This window comes from Lepus europaeus, chromosome 6 (genome assembly GCF_033115175.1).
Source record: "Lepus europaeus isolate LE1 chromosome 6, mLepTim1.pri, whole genome shotgun sequence".
Lineage (NCBI taxonomy): Eukaryota > Metazoa > Chordata > Mammalia > Lagomorpha > Leporidae > Lepus > Lepus europaeus.
The window spans coordinates 98,611,563-98,623,237 of NC_084832.1; the positions used below are offsets into that span (position 1 = coordinate 98,611,563).

The following is an 11,675-nucleotide window of genomic DNA, read 5'->3' on the forward strand; positions in this document are numbered from 1 at the left end:
TTTTTATAAAACTATTTACGAATTTACAACAGAGTAAGCTGGTTCACTCCCTAAATGCCCTCAAGAGCCGGGGCTGGGCCAGGCTGCAGCCAGGAACCTGGAACTCAGTCTGGGTTTCCCACATGGGTGGCAGGGACCCAAGTATTTGAACCGTCACCTGCTGCCTCCCAGGACACACACTAACAGAAAGCTGGATCCAAAGTCCCAAATGGTGGCGACGTCACCACTGTGCCAAACTCCTGCCCAGAGCTTCTCTTTAACAGAAGGGCCCTGGCAGCCTGTGAGGTCAGCCACCTGCTGTCTCCCCCTCCCCCTCCCCTTGCCCTGACCTGCACTGACTGGAGCCCGGCAAAGCAGGAGACAGATTAAAAACAGAAGCGCGACCATTTCTTTATTAAATTATACAAAAAGGGGAGGGGAGGGGGGCAGCTGTGGGGCTCGGCCCCAAACCCCGGCCCCACCCCGGCCTGGCGCTGTCTGAGAAGAGGGGATCTGACGGGGAGCCAAGGATCAGGCAGGAGAGGGGCGGGGTGGGGTGTGAGGTTGGGGGGTGCAGCGGTTATGTAGGAGAGGCCACCAGAGGGAGGCGGGGGCTGGTGGGGGACAGGGAGGAAGAGAGCAAAGAAAGGTGCAGGGCACTGGGGACCGGCTGGGGACTGAGATGGACGGAGCAGGTCAGGTGGCAACAACGGCAGAGTGAGGGTGCAGGGGGCAGTGACTGGAGGAGGGGAAATGAGAAAGCCAGGGAGAAGGAAGAGGGTGGCAGCTCTGGCGCAGGGCCCAGGGCAGGGAGCCAGGTGAAGTGGCTGCACTTGTCTGTCCCCAGCCCCTTCCGGGCCCCCAGGGCCTCTGGCCCCAGCCGCTGGCAGGGGGCTCATGCCGACGCCCCGTTTTCTGTCTTCTGCCGCTTGGGATCCGCTTCATCCTGTGGGGGAGGAAAGAGCGTTGGGGTGGCTGCGAGGTGGGACGGGGGCCTCCCCTGGCTCTGGCGCCAGCCCCCACCCGGGCCGCCACAGGCTTTGCGCCCACATCCACAGGGCGCCCAGCCCCTGCTGTATCCCTGACAGCCCCTCTGGTCCCCGCGGCCCAGCCCAAACCTCCTCTTCGGCAGCTCTCTTCAGCGCGGGCCCTTCGTCATCCTCCTCTTCTTCTTCCTCATCTGAGGAGCCAGAAATGGGTCAATGGGGAAGGGCAGGCAGCTGCGGCGGGGACCCCCTGCGGTCACCCTCAGCCCTGCTCCGGGTCTGCAAACCCACCCTGACTGCTGAGCCTCTGAGCCCGACCTCCCCTGCCCCTCCCCACCTTCTTCTTCTCCTTCATCCTCTTCCTCTCCGTCCTCGGCAGTCTCTTCTTCCTCCTCCTCAGCTCCGTTCTCTTCCTCCTGGGGGAGAGACAACAGAGGCCGGGTCACCCACCACCACAGGGCGACAACAAGGACCTGGGAGGGACCAAGGGACAGGCAGGAACCGCCCGCCCCAAAGCAACTGGCAGGATGGTGACAGGGAGTGTACAGGTGGCTTCCGCCCGATGCCCCCAGCACACCTCAACCACCTCTTTCTTCCGCTCTTTCCGGCTGGCCTTCTCCTCCACTTTCTCCTTCTTCTCCTTCAGGTCCTGCAAGGGAAAATGTCACTTGTCACTCACCACAACTGACCTGCAGCCCTCAGCTCCTCCAACCCTGGTTCTCCCCGTGCAGTGAGCTTAGGAGAGTGACACGGAGAAGGGGCACAGCTGAGCGACAGAACAAGGGTCCCAAGGTCCTTATGTCTGGGCCACAAAGGGACTGAGCACGGATTCCTCCTTCCCCAAGTCCCCACCGAAGGGGAGTAGGTCGGTTCCCACCACCATCGAGGTCTTCCAAACCTCACTGGCCCTAGAGGTCAGCTCGGCAACACGAGTCCCTCCATCTGGCCCTGTGCCCACCCCCTCCCCGGGGTCCCTCCTAGGCCCACCCAGCTCTGCCTTTTGTCTACCTCTGGAGCCTTTTCCTGAGCACTCTGTCTCCTGGGCATCCCTCCCAGCTTCCCCTTCAGCTTCTAATAATGCCTTTGTTTCTCCCTGAGCCTCACGCTTGGCCAAACACCACAGGAACAGCAAGAGCACCCGAGCGCGTTCCCAGCACCCCCCTCTCACTTCCTCCCACCCCCACCCCAGACGGTCCTCTTCCCCAGGCACGTGCACTGCTGCGGGGGAAGAGGAGTAAAGTGGAATGGAAGAGAGTGGAAGGGAGTAGCGGGCAACAAGGCCTGGGCATGAGGTGGGAGATGCACGCAGATGCAGGTGGCGCCTGTCTAGGCAGCTTCCCAGCACACGGCTCCAGGCCTCCTGCACCCTGGCTCCTGGCGGGCAGAGCCGCGATGTCCCAGTCTGATAGGCCAGCTCCTGCTGGCCACAGGAGAGTCCCCTCTGAACTCCACCCAGACTTCAAATTCAGATTCCAGTCCTGTCCCCACCCCACCTCTGGCAGGCACTGGGTGACACTGTAGGTGTCCTTGTGTGATCTGATCTGGTGATGTGTTCTCATTCCACTACAGTGATGCTCATGGACTCCATGTGCATGAAGTTTCCTGGGTGAGCAGATCACCCTGGGAGGCTATGACCCATATAGAACGGGACCGGGGAATAGGAGAGGGGCCTGGTGCAGAGGGAACTGGGCAGGAGGGGAGGGTCTCCAACCCCCTTCTCCCTCCTGCTGCTTTGCTGTCTCCATTTCTTTGCCACAAGGTCGGGATGGCATTTTTACCAAGCTCTCCCCTACAGTCTGGGCCAGGAGAACCAGGGGCTGGTCAGCTTTGCCCTGAGGGCCCTGGGCTGATGGAGGGAGGCAGAACACCAGAGAGCAAAGTCCGAGGGGCGGGGCCCCCCTCCCCTGTCCTGTCCTCTGGTCACTGTCCTTCCATGATCCCTCTTCCAGGAGGGCCTGTGACCTGGGCCCTAAGTCTGTGCTAAGTGGCTACCCTGCCTCCATGCAGGGACATACACCGATGCCAGCCAACACAGCCAGAGAGGAGCGCTCCGCCATGGGTGGCCACATGGCCCGCGTAGGGGCATTCTGCACCCACTCCTGCGATGGCACGGGAGCCTGGCTGAGCCACTGCCACTCGCACCCACAAAGCGGCGACATGGCTCCAAAACAGCTCGGTCTCCACCCGCACACATGTACCTGGCACAGGAAGCCCCACACAGCCGCCGGATCTCAGACACACAAAGACACCTACACGGCGAAGTCACATGCCACCGGGGGCCACACTGGCACACTTCGTGGGATCTCACACACGGCCCAGCTCCCAACGTCTTGTGCGTCCTGCAGGCTCCCCGCTTTCCCCTGGCAGGCCCCAGCATCCCCTCCCCGGCGAGAGCGGGCTCCCAGCCCCCAAACCCTGGCCGCATTAATTTCCCCAAGCGACACCGGGCAGGTTCCTTAGGGAAATTAGAGGGAGGCTGGAAGAGACGCAAGGGCACAGGGACGAGGCCAGGAAACTGATGGGAGGCGAGGGCAGCTGCAGGCAAAGCCACGCAATGCCGAGCCTCGGCCTTCGCGAAGGCGATTCCCGCCCTCCTGCAGGTTTTTAGGGATTCAAGATTCTTTAATAGAGGAGGGGGGCGCCGAGGAAGAGAAAGCTGAACGCCAGTGGCGGAGAGGGCGGAAAGGAGGGAAGAACACAGAGGCGGCAGCCGTCCGGGGAGGGAAGCCAGCGGCGGCCGGGCCTCGAGGGGAGGGGCCGAGAGCGGCCGCCTCCCGGGAGCGTCCCGCGTACACTTCGGATTCCCCAACCGCCCGGCGCAGGTAAGGGGAGGTCAGATTGGAAGCAGACACGGGGAAAGGTCGAGGGGAGGGGGCTCCGCAAAGTGAGCCCCGGAGGGCTGCGACGGGAAACCGCAGGGGCAGACCAGGCGGCCGCGAGTGGGCCGGGGCGGGGTGGGGACGGCGGCGGGCTCCGAGCGCCGGGCGCGGGCCGGCTTTGGCGAGGCCGGGGGCGCGGCGCGGCGCGCGGGCCGCTAGAGGGCGCGGGCGCGTACAGCGGGGTAGGCAGCGCCAGGCCCGGAGCTGGGGGGAGGGCGCCCTGGGGTCCGCCGGGACCCGGGCGCGAGGGCCGTGCGGGGCCGTCGGGGGCGGCGAGGGGCGGGGGCCGGCGCGCATCCGCAGGGGGCGCGCGGGGTCCTGACCGCAGCCGCTCCCGCCCGTACCTTGGCGCTCAACTCGGCCGCTGCCTCCACGCTCTTCTCCGACATGGTGCCGGGGCCGGGGCTGGCGGGAAGCCGGGGTCCCGGGGCCGAGACGGAGGGGCCCTGGACGGCGGAGGGTGGCCGCGGCCGGAACCTGGTGCGGTGGCGGCGGCGGCGGCGGCAGAGGCGGCCGCTCGGCAAGCTGGGTCTCTAGAAGAGGCGGCAGAGGCGCGCGGGGTGGGGCGGAGGTGGGTCTGGAGCGGAGACCCGCAGGGCTGCGGCCGTCCGGAGGGCGGGCGGAAGGGCGGTGCGGGCGGTGGCCGGCGCGCTCTGGCCGCGGTCGCTCGGTCCTGCGCTTGCCGCCCCCGCACCAGCAGAGCTGCCGCCGACCAGCCGCTGCCGCCCCCGGGAAGGGAACCCGCTTATAAGGCGGCGCTGCCCGACGGGAGGGGCTTCCCAGGGGTGGGGCAGGCGGGAGCGGGGAGGAGGATGAAAGAGGAGGTTGGAGAGGTGGGGATAGGAGGATGAAAGCGAGGGGAGGGAGAGCGAGGGGCGGGAGGCAGGGCCGAGCCCGGGAGGGGGGAATGGAGAGACTGACGGCCGCGGAGGGAGGAGTGGGGCGAGGAGGTGGGAAGGGGTGGGGTTCCTGCGGGGAGGCACCTCTCCCAAATCCCAACCTACTGCCTTCGCGAAGGCCGAGTCTGTCTTCTGGGGGCGGACTCGAGAGGTGGCCAGGATCCTACTAACCCCGAAAAAGCCCTGACACTGTGATCCCGTGGGGCGGGGTGGGGTAGCAGATGGCGAGGCAGCGCAGGTATCTGAGAAAGCCAAAGCCGACGAGAGAGGCCGAGGGCTGCGGGGCTGCTAGCACACCACGCTGGCTGTCGGCTGTCATCTCCCTCTACAGGCTCGGGGGCCTGGGGAAGGGGTGGCAGAGCAGCAGGGGCACCGCCGGGCTCTCCGCTGCCGAGACCGACACGCGGGACCCCCGCTTGGTTCCCCCTTGACTCTTGCTTTCCCATGACCTGAAGGGAGAGGCCCTCCACCTGTCCCCCGAGCTCACCTACTTGCGCGCCGGGCCCCTCTGTTTTCTCTGCAGCCTTCCTAGACTCACCTGACTGCCCTCACAGCCGTTTGCCTGGCACATCTGCCCTTCCGACCTCACCTCCTCTCCGCGGCTCGCCCACCCTCTTCCACCTGCGCCCCTGTGCGTTCCGGCCCTCACTCAGTCGCTCCCTGCTCTCTGTCCTTTGCCGATTTCCCTCAACTCTTCCTGCCCTCGTTTTCCCACAGTTGCCTCTCTGTGCTTTGCTGCCATCTTCCCCGGCCTGTCCGTATTTTCAGGTGCCTCCTTTGCAAATATCCTGCGGAGGCCAGGTCCGGAGCTCCAGCCTTGTCCTGCTGGAACCCCGCACTTCCCCGGCGCCTTGCCCTCAATCTCAGTTTCTTGGGATCTCAGGGGTCAGGAAGGTGGGTGGGTGGAAGGCTGGGGTTTGGCAAGAGGTGTGTCTGGTGTGTGTACACTCCCATGTTTGTCATCAGTATTCATCTAAATTTTAGTCCAGTGCATTTTCTAAAAAAAAAAAAAAAAAAACACACACACACACACACACGCTGGCCGATCAGTCATTTGATATTTGCACGCTCAAACACACCGCCGTCTGGTCCTCGGTGTCCACACCGCTCAGTGTCTCTCGTCTTCTCTCTCTTCTCTCGGCTTCTCAGTCTTGGTCTCTTTAGAGATCTGGGGGCCCCACCCAGTTCTTCCTTGCGGGACTCGGTCCATCTTTCCTCAGAGCTTTTTCCATTCCCTCTCTCAATCTGTCTCTCTGAGTCACTGGCTGATGTCTTTAGTGATCTCTCCCCATCTCTATCTCTGTACTTTCTGGCTTCATTTATCTCCCTCTCCCCCCTCCTTGGCTACCCCCCCCATCTCCCAGTCGTGCACCCTCTCCCTCCCGCCCTCCTGGTCCGCGATCCTCTTCCCCACCTCCCAGCCCCTCCCTCTGTCTGGGACACCCTGCTGGGCTCTTACCCTGTTGCCCTGGTAACCGCCCCCTACTCCGGTCACCTCCACTCCCCTCCCCCCTCCAATCACCGCCACTAACAACCTCCATCCACCTTCCTCCTATTTTTCCTGAGAGCCAATAGAAACCCTGTTGCCAGGTGGAATGCTCATTTGAATCAGCCAATCCAGGAGCCTAGCTGCTTGCCCTGCCTTATATGGGGATGTGAGGAGGGCCACTCCCCCCACTCCAGCCCCACAGGGGACCAGCCCCTCCACTGTCCTTTCTCCCCGCCCCTAAGAGAGACGGGGACCCTCCCTCTCCCTTTCTATAAGGGGCCCGGCCTCTCATTTCTCTCACTGGGACCACTGGGGTTAGTCTGGGGTGGGCCGGGCTGTGGGCTGGGCCTCTGGGCTGGGGGTGGGAATGAGGTGTGATTAGGGAAGGGGAGGCGGAGGGAGCTGGGAATTTTTCCCGGGGAGGGGTGTCTGGGAGCAGAGGCAGCTGCAGTGGAAAATTCCAGGGAGATGGAGAGGCAGAGAATGAGAATCCTGTCCCGAGGCCCAAGGGAGACCGCACTGGGAATCTGAGAGCCGGGACACCAGGGTCCACAGGGACGCCTGGGAAAAGACCTGGGAAGATGGAGGCCTGGATCCGATCTTCGTCCCGCATAAGCTAAGGGGCTGGGCTGTGGTCCAACCTACCTGGTTGGACAACAGACCGGGGCCTGGAAGTCTTGGCTTCGTGAGAAAGCAGCTAGAAGTGAAACTTAGCATGACTTTAGAGCTAGTGCGATGCTAAGCTCCCCCACCCCCTGCAGCCGCCGGGGTTAGTGTCCCCGGCCAATGGTGCCAAATGTCTGCGCTTTCCGTAGAACTGTTTCTGAGGCTTTGTGGAGGCTTGCCTGTTCCTAGAATTCGGTTACTCCACAGTCCAATTGAGAAATTCTCCCTCTAGTCGCCGGTGCTGCTTACACGTCTTCTGGAGGTGGGAAAGAGGCGAGCAGGCGAGAAGAAGGGTGGCCTGAGCCCCTGGGAACTCTGACTTCTGGCCCGACAGCCTAGAAAGGAACCTCACTGGTGTGGTACCTGCAGTCCTTCCTGGGGAGTCCTTCACTCCCTCCAGCTTCCTACACTTTTTTCAGCGTGCCTGTTTTTTTGATAGACTGGTGCTGAGAAAGAGCCCCGAGTGTGGGGCCATCTTCCCTCTTCATTATACTTTGTAGCTCCATTCCACTCCCAGTGACTTGTGTTCTATCCCCCCTCCCCACTCCCCACTTCAATCTTTTCAAAACTCAAGTCAGTGGAGATGGGATTGCTAGAGAGACTTGAGCCACCCAACTTTGATCTGTTTGTGGCGATACCAGTAAGGCATAAACACCATGCGCACTGCACTACTAGTCGGTATAGCCCATCGTGGCTCAAGTCTAAGTTAACTAAAAACAAAGATGTGCCTTTTTGCTTTCCACGTGCAACTCGAGCTCTGGCATTTCAGCTTTTATTAAGCTCCTGTTAGGTGTTGGGCACTGGACTCTGATGGAAATAAAAGTAAATGAAAAAACATGGTCCTTGCACTGAAGGAATCGATGGGGAGAGCTCAGTAGGTCAAAGTACAGAGTGATAAGGGCCACGCATCCAGGACTGTTTGCCGGACAACGCACTGTGTGGTCTCCCTGAGGATCCGGAATACCTCCCTGATCTTGCTGCCCTCTGCAGACCAGGCAACGTTGCTGTAGGCTTCGTCAACACCAAACCGCCTTCCTTGGTCGGCATTCTGCTGTCACTGACAGCTCCCCCTGTGGCACAGTAACTACCTAGCACAATGCTAGGCACAAAAGAAGAAGCCCTCACTAGCATGAGATACCATTTTGGACTAGAAATTTCAGAGTTGTGTCAACCTGAGTTCTTTAAATAGGCTGGGAGAACACAGCCTGTTTGTTGTCAGTGTCTCGTTGGAGATCTCATTAACTACTGGTGTCCTGGTGGTCTCTGTCTTTTGTGGTTTGAACATCACAACTGAAATTTTGTTGTTAAGATTTATTTGTGTATTTGAAAGGCAACTGCAGGGAGAGAAAGAGAGAGAGAGAGAGAGAGAGAGAGAGAGAGAGATCTTCCATCTGCCATTTCACTCTCCAGATGGCCCCAAAAACTGGGGCTGTGCCAGACCGAAGCCAGGAGCCTGGAACTCCATCTGGGTCTCCCACAAGGGTAGCAGGGGTCCAGGCATTTGGACCATCTTCAGCTGCTTTCCCAGGCATTACATAGGGAGCTGGATTGGAGGTGGAGCAGCCAGGACTTGAACCTGAGCTTAGGCAGTGGCTTAACCCACTGTGCCACAATGCCAGCCGACAACTGAAATTTCTGTGGCCTCTCTTCTTCTGCTTCTCCATGAGCCTTCCCTCCAGAAAGAACAGTTGGTTTCACCATTATACCTCCTTCAGATTCTTTGCTTGGCTTTTCTGTTCTCCGTGAGTTTATGACCTCCTTTGCTTTTACACCTAGAATAGTTTTCTATTGCCCAGCCTTCCCCTGTCCTCCCTCCAGTTTCTCTCCCCTTCATGTGTGCTTAAAAAAGCCTTCATGGGCCCTTAAAAAGTCCAGACACAGGGGCCTGGTGTTGTGGTACAGCAGGCTAAGCCCCTGCTTGGGTGGCCAGCATCTGAGCCAGCTTCCTGCTGATGGGCCTGAGAAAGGAGCAGAAGATAGCCCAAGTACTTGTGCCCCTGTGTCCATGTGGAAGACCCAGATGGAGGTCCTGGCCCAGCCATTTGGGGGAGTGAACCAGCAGATGGGTGTTCTCTCTCTCTCTCTCTCTGTCCCTACGTCTGTCACCCTGCCTTTCAAATAAATAAATCTTTTATTTAAAAAAAAAAAAGTCCAGAAGTTGTTTTCCAGCTCTGTCCAATAAAACTTTCCATGATGATGGAAATGTTCTTTATATGGGAGTCTCCAAAAGCTCAGGAAAATGGCATATTATGAAAAAACATGAATTTTAAGTTTTTTACAACGAAATAAATGTATGTATTAATTCCATTTTTCCATGAACATTTGGAAGTGCCTTTGTACTTTCCAATGTAGTAGCCACAGCCCTGTCAGGATATTGAACACTTGAATTTGTGGCTAGTGCAACCTAGGCAGCTGGATTTGATTTTATTTGGATCACCTTTCAGTGCTATGTGTGGCTGACAGCTGCCATGTTGGACATCACTACTTAGACCTTGGCCCTCAACTTTCTCTTTTTCTATCTCTTTTATCACTTCCACGAATCTGTGAGTAGAAAGTCAGACAGCAACCCTGGCTGCTGTGTTTCATGTCATTTGATCCACTGTCGTCACATACATTATCACAGAGTTTTGATCTTTTTGTAGATTTAACAGTGTGGTTGATCCAGAGGACCAGGAAAGTCTAAATGAAAAGCCTAGGGAAAATGACACCAAGAGGGAGAGCTAAGGTCTTGTCTTGCCCAGAAGGGAAGACTTAATAACCAGGAGGAGCTGGTGCTGTGTGGCAGTGGGTTAAGCTGCTGCTTCTCATGCTGGCCTCCCACGTCACACTGTCGGTTTGAGTTCCAGCCACTCGGCTTCTGATCTGGTTTCCCATTAATGTGCGTGGGAAGGTAGTGGAAGATGGCCCAGTTGCTTGGGCCCCTGATACCTGTATGGGAGACCCAGATAGAGTTCCAGCCTCCTGCCTTCAGTCTGGCTCAGCCCCAGCTGTTGCAGCCATTAAGGGAGTGAACCAGTAAAGGGAAGATCTGTCTGTCACTTTGTCTTTCAAATTAATTAATTGGGGGGCACTGCTGTGGCACAGCAGGTTAAAGCCCTGGCCTGCAGTGCCGGCATCCTATTTGGGCTCTGGTTTGAGTTCTGGCTGCTCCACTTCTAATCCAGCTCACTGCTAATGCACCTGGGAAAACAGTGGAGATGGCCCAAGTCCTTGGGCCCCTGCACCCGCGTGGGAGACCTGGAAGAAGTTCCAGGCTCCTGACTTCAGACTGGCCCAACTCCAGCTTTTGCGGCCATTTGAGGAGTGAACCAATGGATGGAAGACCTCTCTCTGTATCTCTTCTCACTCTCTGTAACTCTGTCTTTCAAATAAAAAGGGTGTTCCATCACACTTCAGTGGTTTTAAGTTGTGTTGCCAAAACATACAGCAAACACTGATGACTCAGTTCTCTTGCACTGACTTATCTCCTGAGCCGAGTCATGGCCCTCATTCCATTCTGTTTCCCTGAATGCAGCCCAGCTCCTTGATGTTCCCACTGAAAGCCCCTCGTGTTTCCTATTTCAATTATGGTGCTCACCTCCACCCATTCATTCAGGCAAAAGAGTGATCCTCATCTCCACTTTTGTGCACAATGGAGAGACAAGGAGGGGGGCGGTTATCTCTTCCATTAGCTGGATCACTCTCCAAATGCCTGCAATAGCCAGGGCTGGGCCAGGCTAAAGCCAGGAGCTCAGAACTCCATCCCGGTCTCCCACATGGGTGGCAGGGGCTCAAGCACCCAAGCCATCATCTGCTGCCACTCAGTAGCCAGGACTCGAACTGGCACTCTGATATGGGAAGCTGGTGTCCCCAGAGGAGGCCTAAGTGGCTGGGCTGTAGTGCCGGACCCTCATGTGGACTTTTCTTTCCCTCACTAGCTCCTTCTTATTCCTTGAAGGCCCCTCTCCAAGCATATCCTTGCCTCTACTCAAAGCGTCAGCATCCCTCACTGACTTTAAGTTCTTAAGGTTTTCAATCATGATTTTGAGAATTTCATATTACCCATTTCCATACCTGGCATATTCTAGAAGTTTAAAAATGCTTCCTGAAAAGCATCTAAAATAAAGCTGGACTGTTGTAATCTCCCTACTTCCAACACCATTGCTCCACCATTGCTCTGTTCACATATCCAAGTGCCCTGGGACTGCTCCAGATGCGTGACCTCACATCTAAAGAGGGCCCGTCTTCTGGCCCAGCTCCACCCTCGCAAGGATGCCTCACTTGGGCCCCATCAGATAAAGCAGTGAAGGCAGAAGTCTCTGTGTCTCTGCATTCCCAGCAGTCCTTATCCTCCTGTTGTCAGCCTCATCGCTGGCAGGTCTGCTTCCTCCTGTGTCTTAGCATCTGGGAGCTATGGGACACTCTAGACTGAGGAATTCCTGTTCATGACGACTTACTGGACAGAAAAGGGCGGTAGGTGGGGAGAGAGGGGAAGGGAAGAGGGAGGAAGAGAGGAAGGAAGAGATGGAAGACAGAAGCTCTGGTTTCTTGTAAGATTACACCCCCTTCAATTGCGGGAGCAGGCAGCTGCCCACAGGTTGTCTTCAGGGGCTCTGACAATGAACTCTTGCATCTCCTCCTCCGTTCTCACCTGCTGAAGAATTTTTAAATCTGGAACAAAACCCAGGTTTTGAGTGTTGTCTCCTAGGAGAAGTTAATACATTGGTTAAACATCACACAGAGGTCAAGATGACTGATATTAGAATCTTGGGCTATGGGCCGGCGCCGTGGCTCAACA

At 57.9% G+C, this 11,675-nt stretch overlaps 1 protein-coding gene across 2 annotated transcripts; it reads right to left on the minus strand.

Moving 5' to 3' along the window:
• Nucleotides 1–365: 365 nt before the first annotated feature.
• Nucleotides 366–4,564, minus strand: PTMS (parathymosin). Of its 2 annotated transcripts, none has more exons than XM_062194706.1 (5): nt 4,189–4,564; nt 1,552–1,614; nt 1,303–1,381; nt 1,098–1,159; nt 366–925 (listed from the first exon to the last, which is right to left on the minus strand). In XM_062194706.1, the coding sequence occupies exons 1-5, from the start codon at nt 4,231–4,233 to the stop codon at nt 875–877; spliced, it is 300 nt and encodes a 99-aa protein (XP_062050690.1). In that variant the 5' UTR covers nt 4,234–4,564; the 3' UTR covers nt 366–874. The 2 variants fall into 2 exon arrangements, with proteins under 2 accessions (XP_062050690.1, XP_062050689.1); XM_062194705.1 differs by having other exon boundaries at nt 1,543–1,614; nt 4,189–4,559.
• Between the last annotated feature and the right edge of the window lie 7,111 nt (nt 4,565–11,675).

What these genes read in the sequence shown, in the direction of transcription:
- PTMS (XM_062194705.1), bottom strand. Translation starts at nt 4,233, where the DNA reads ATGTCGGAGAAGAGCGTGGAGGCAGCGGCCGAGTTGAGCGCCAAG. An exon ending in GGAAGAAAGAGGTGGTTGAG is followed by an intron (nt 1,382 to 1,542) that starts GTGTGCTGGGGG and finishes TCTCTCCCCCAG; the next exon opens with GAGGAAGAGAACGGAGCTGA. An exon ending in GGATGAAGGAGAAGAAGAAG is followed by an intron (nt 1,160 to 1,302) that starts GTGGGGAGGGGC and finishes CTGGCTCCTCAG; the next exon opens with ATGAGGAAGAAGAAGAGGAG.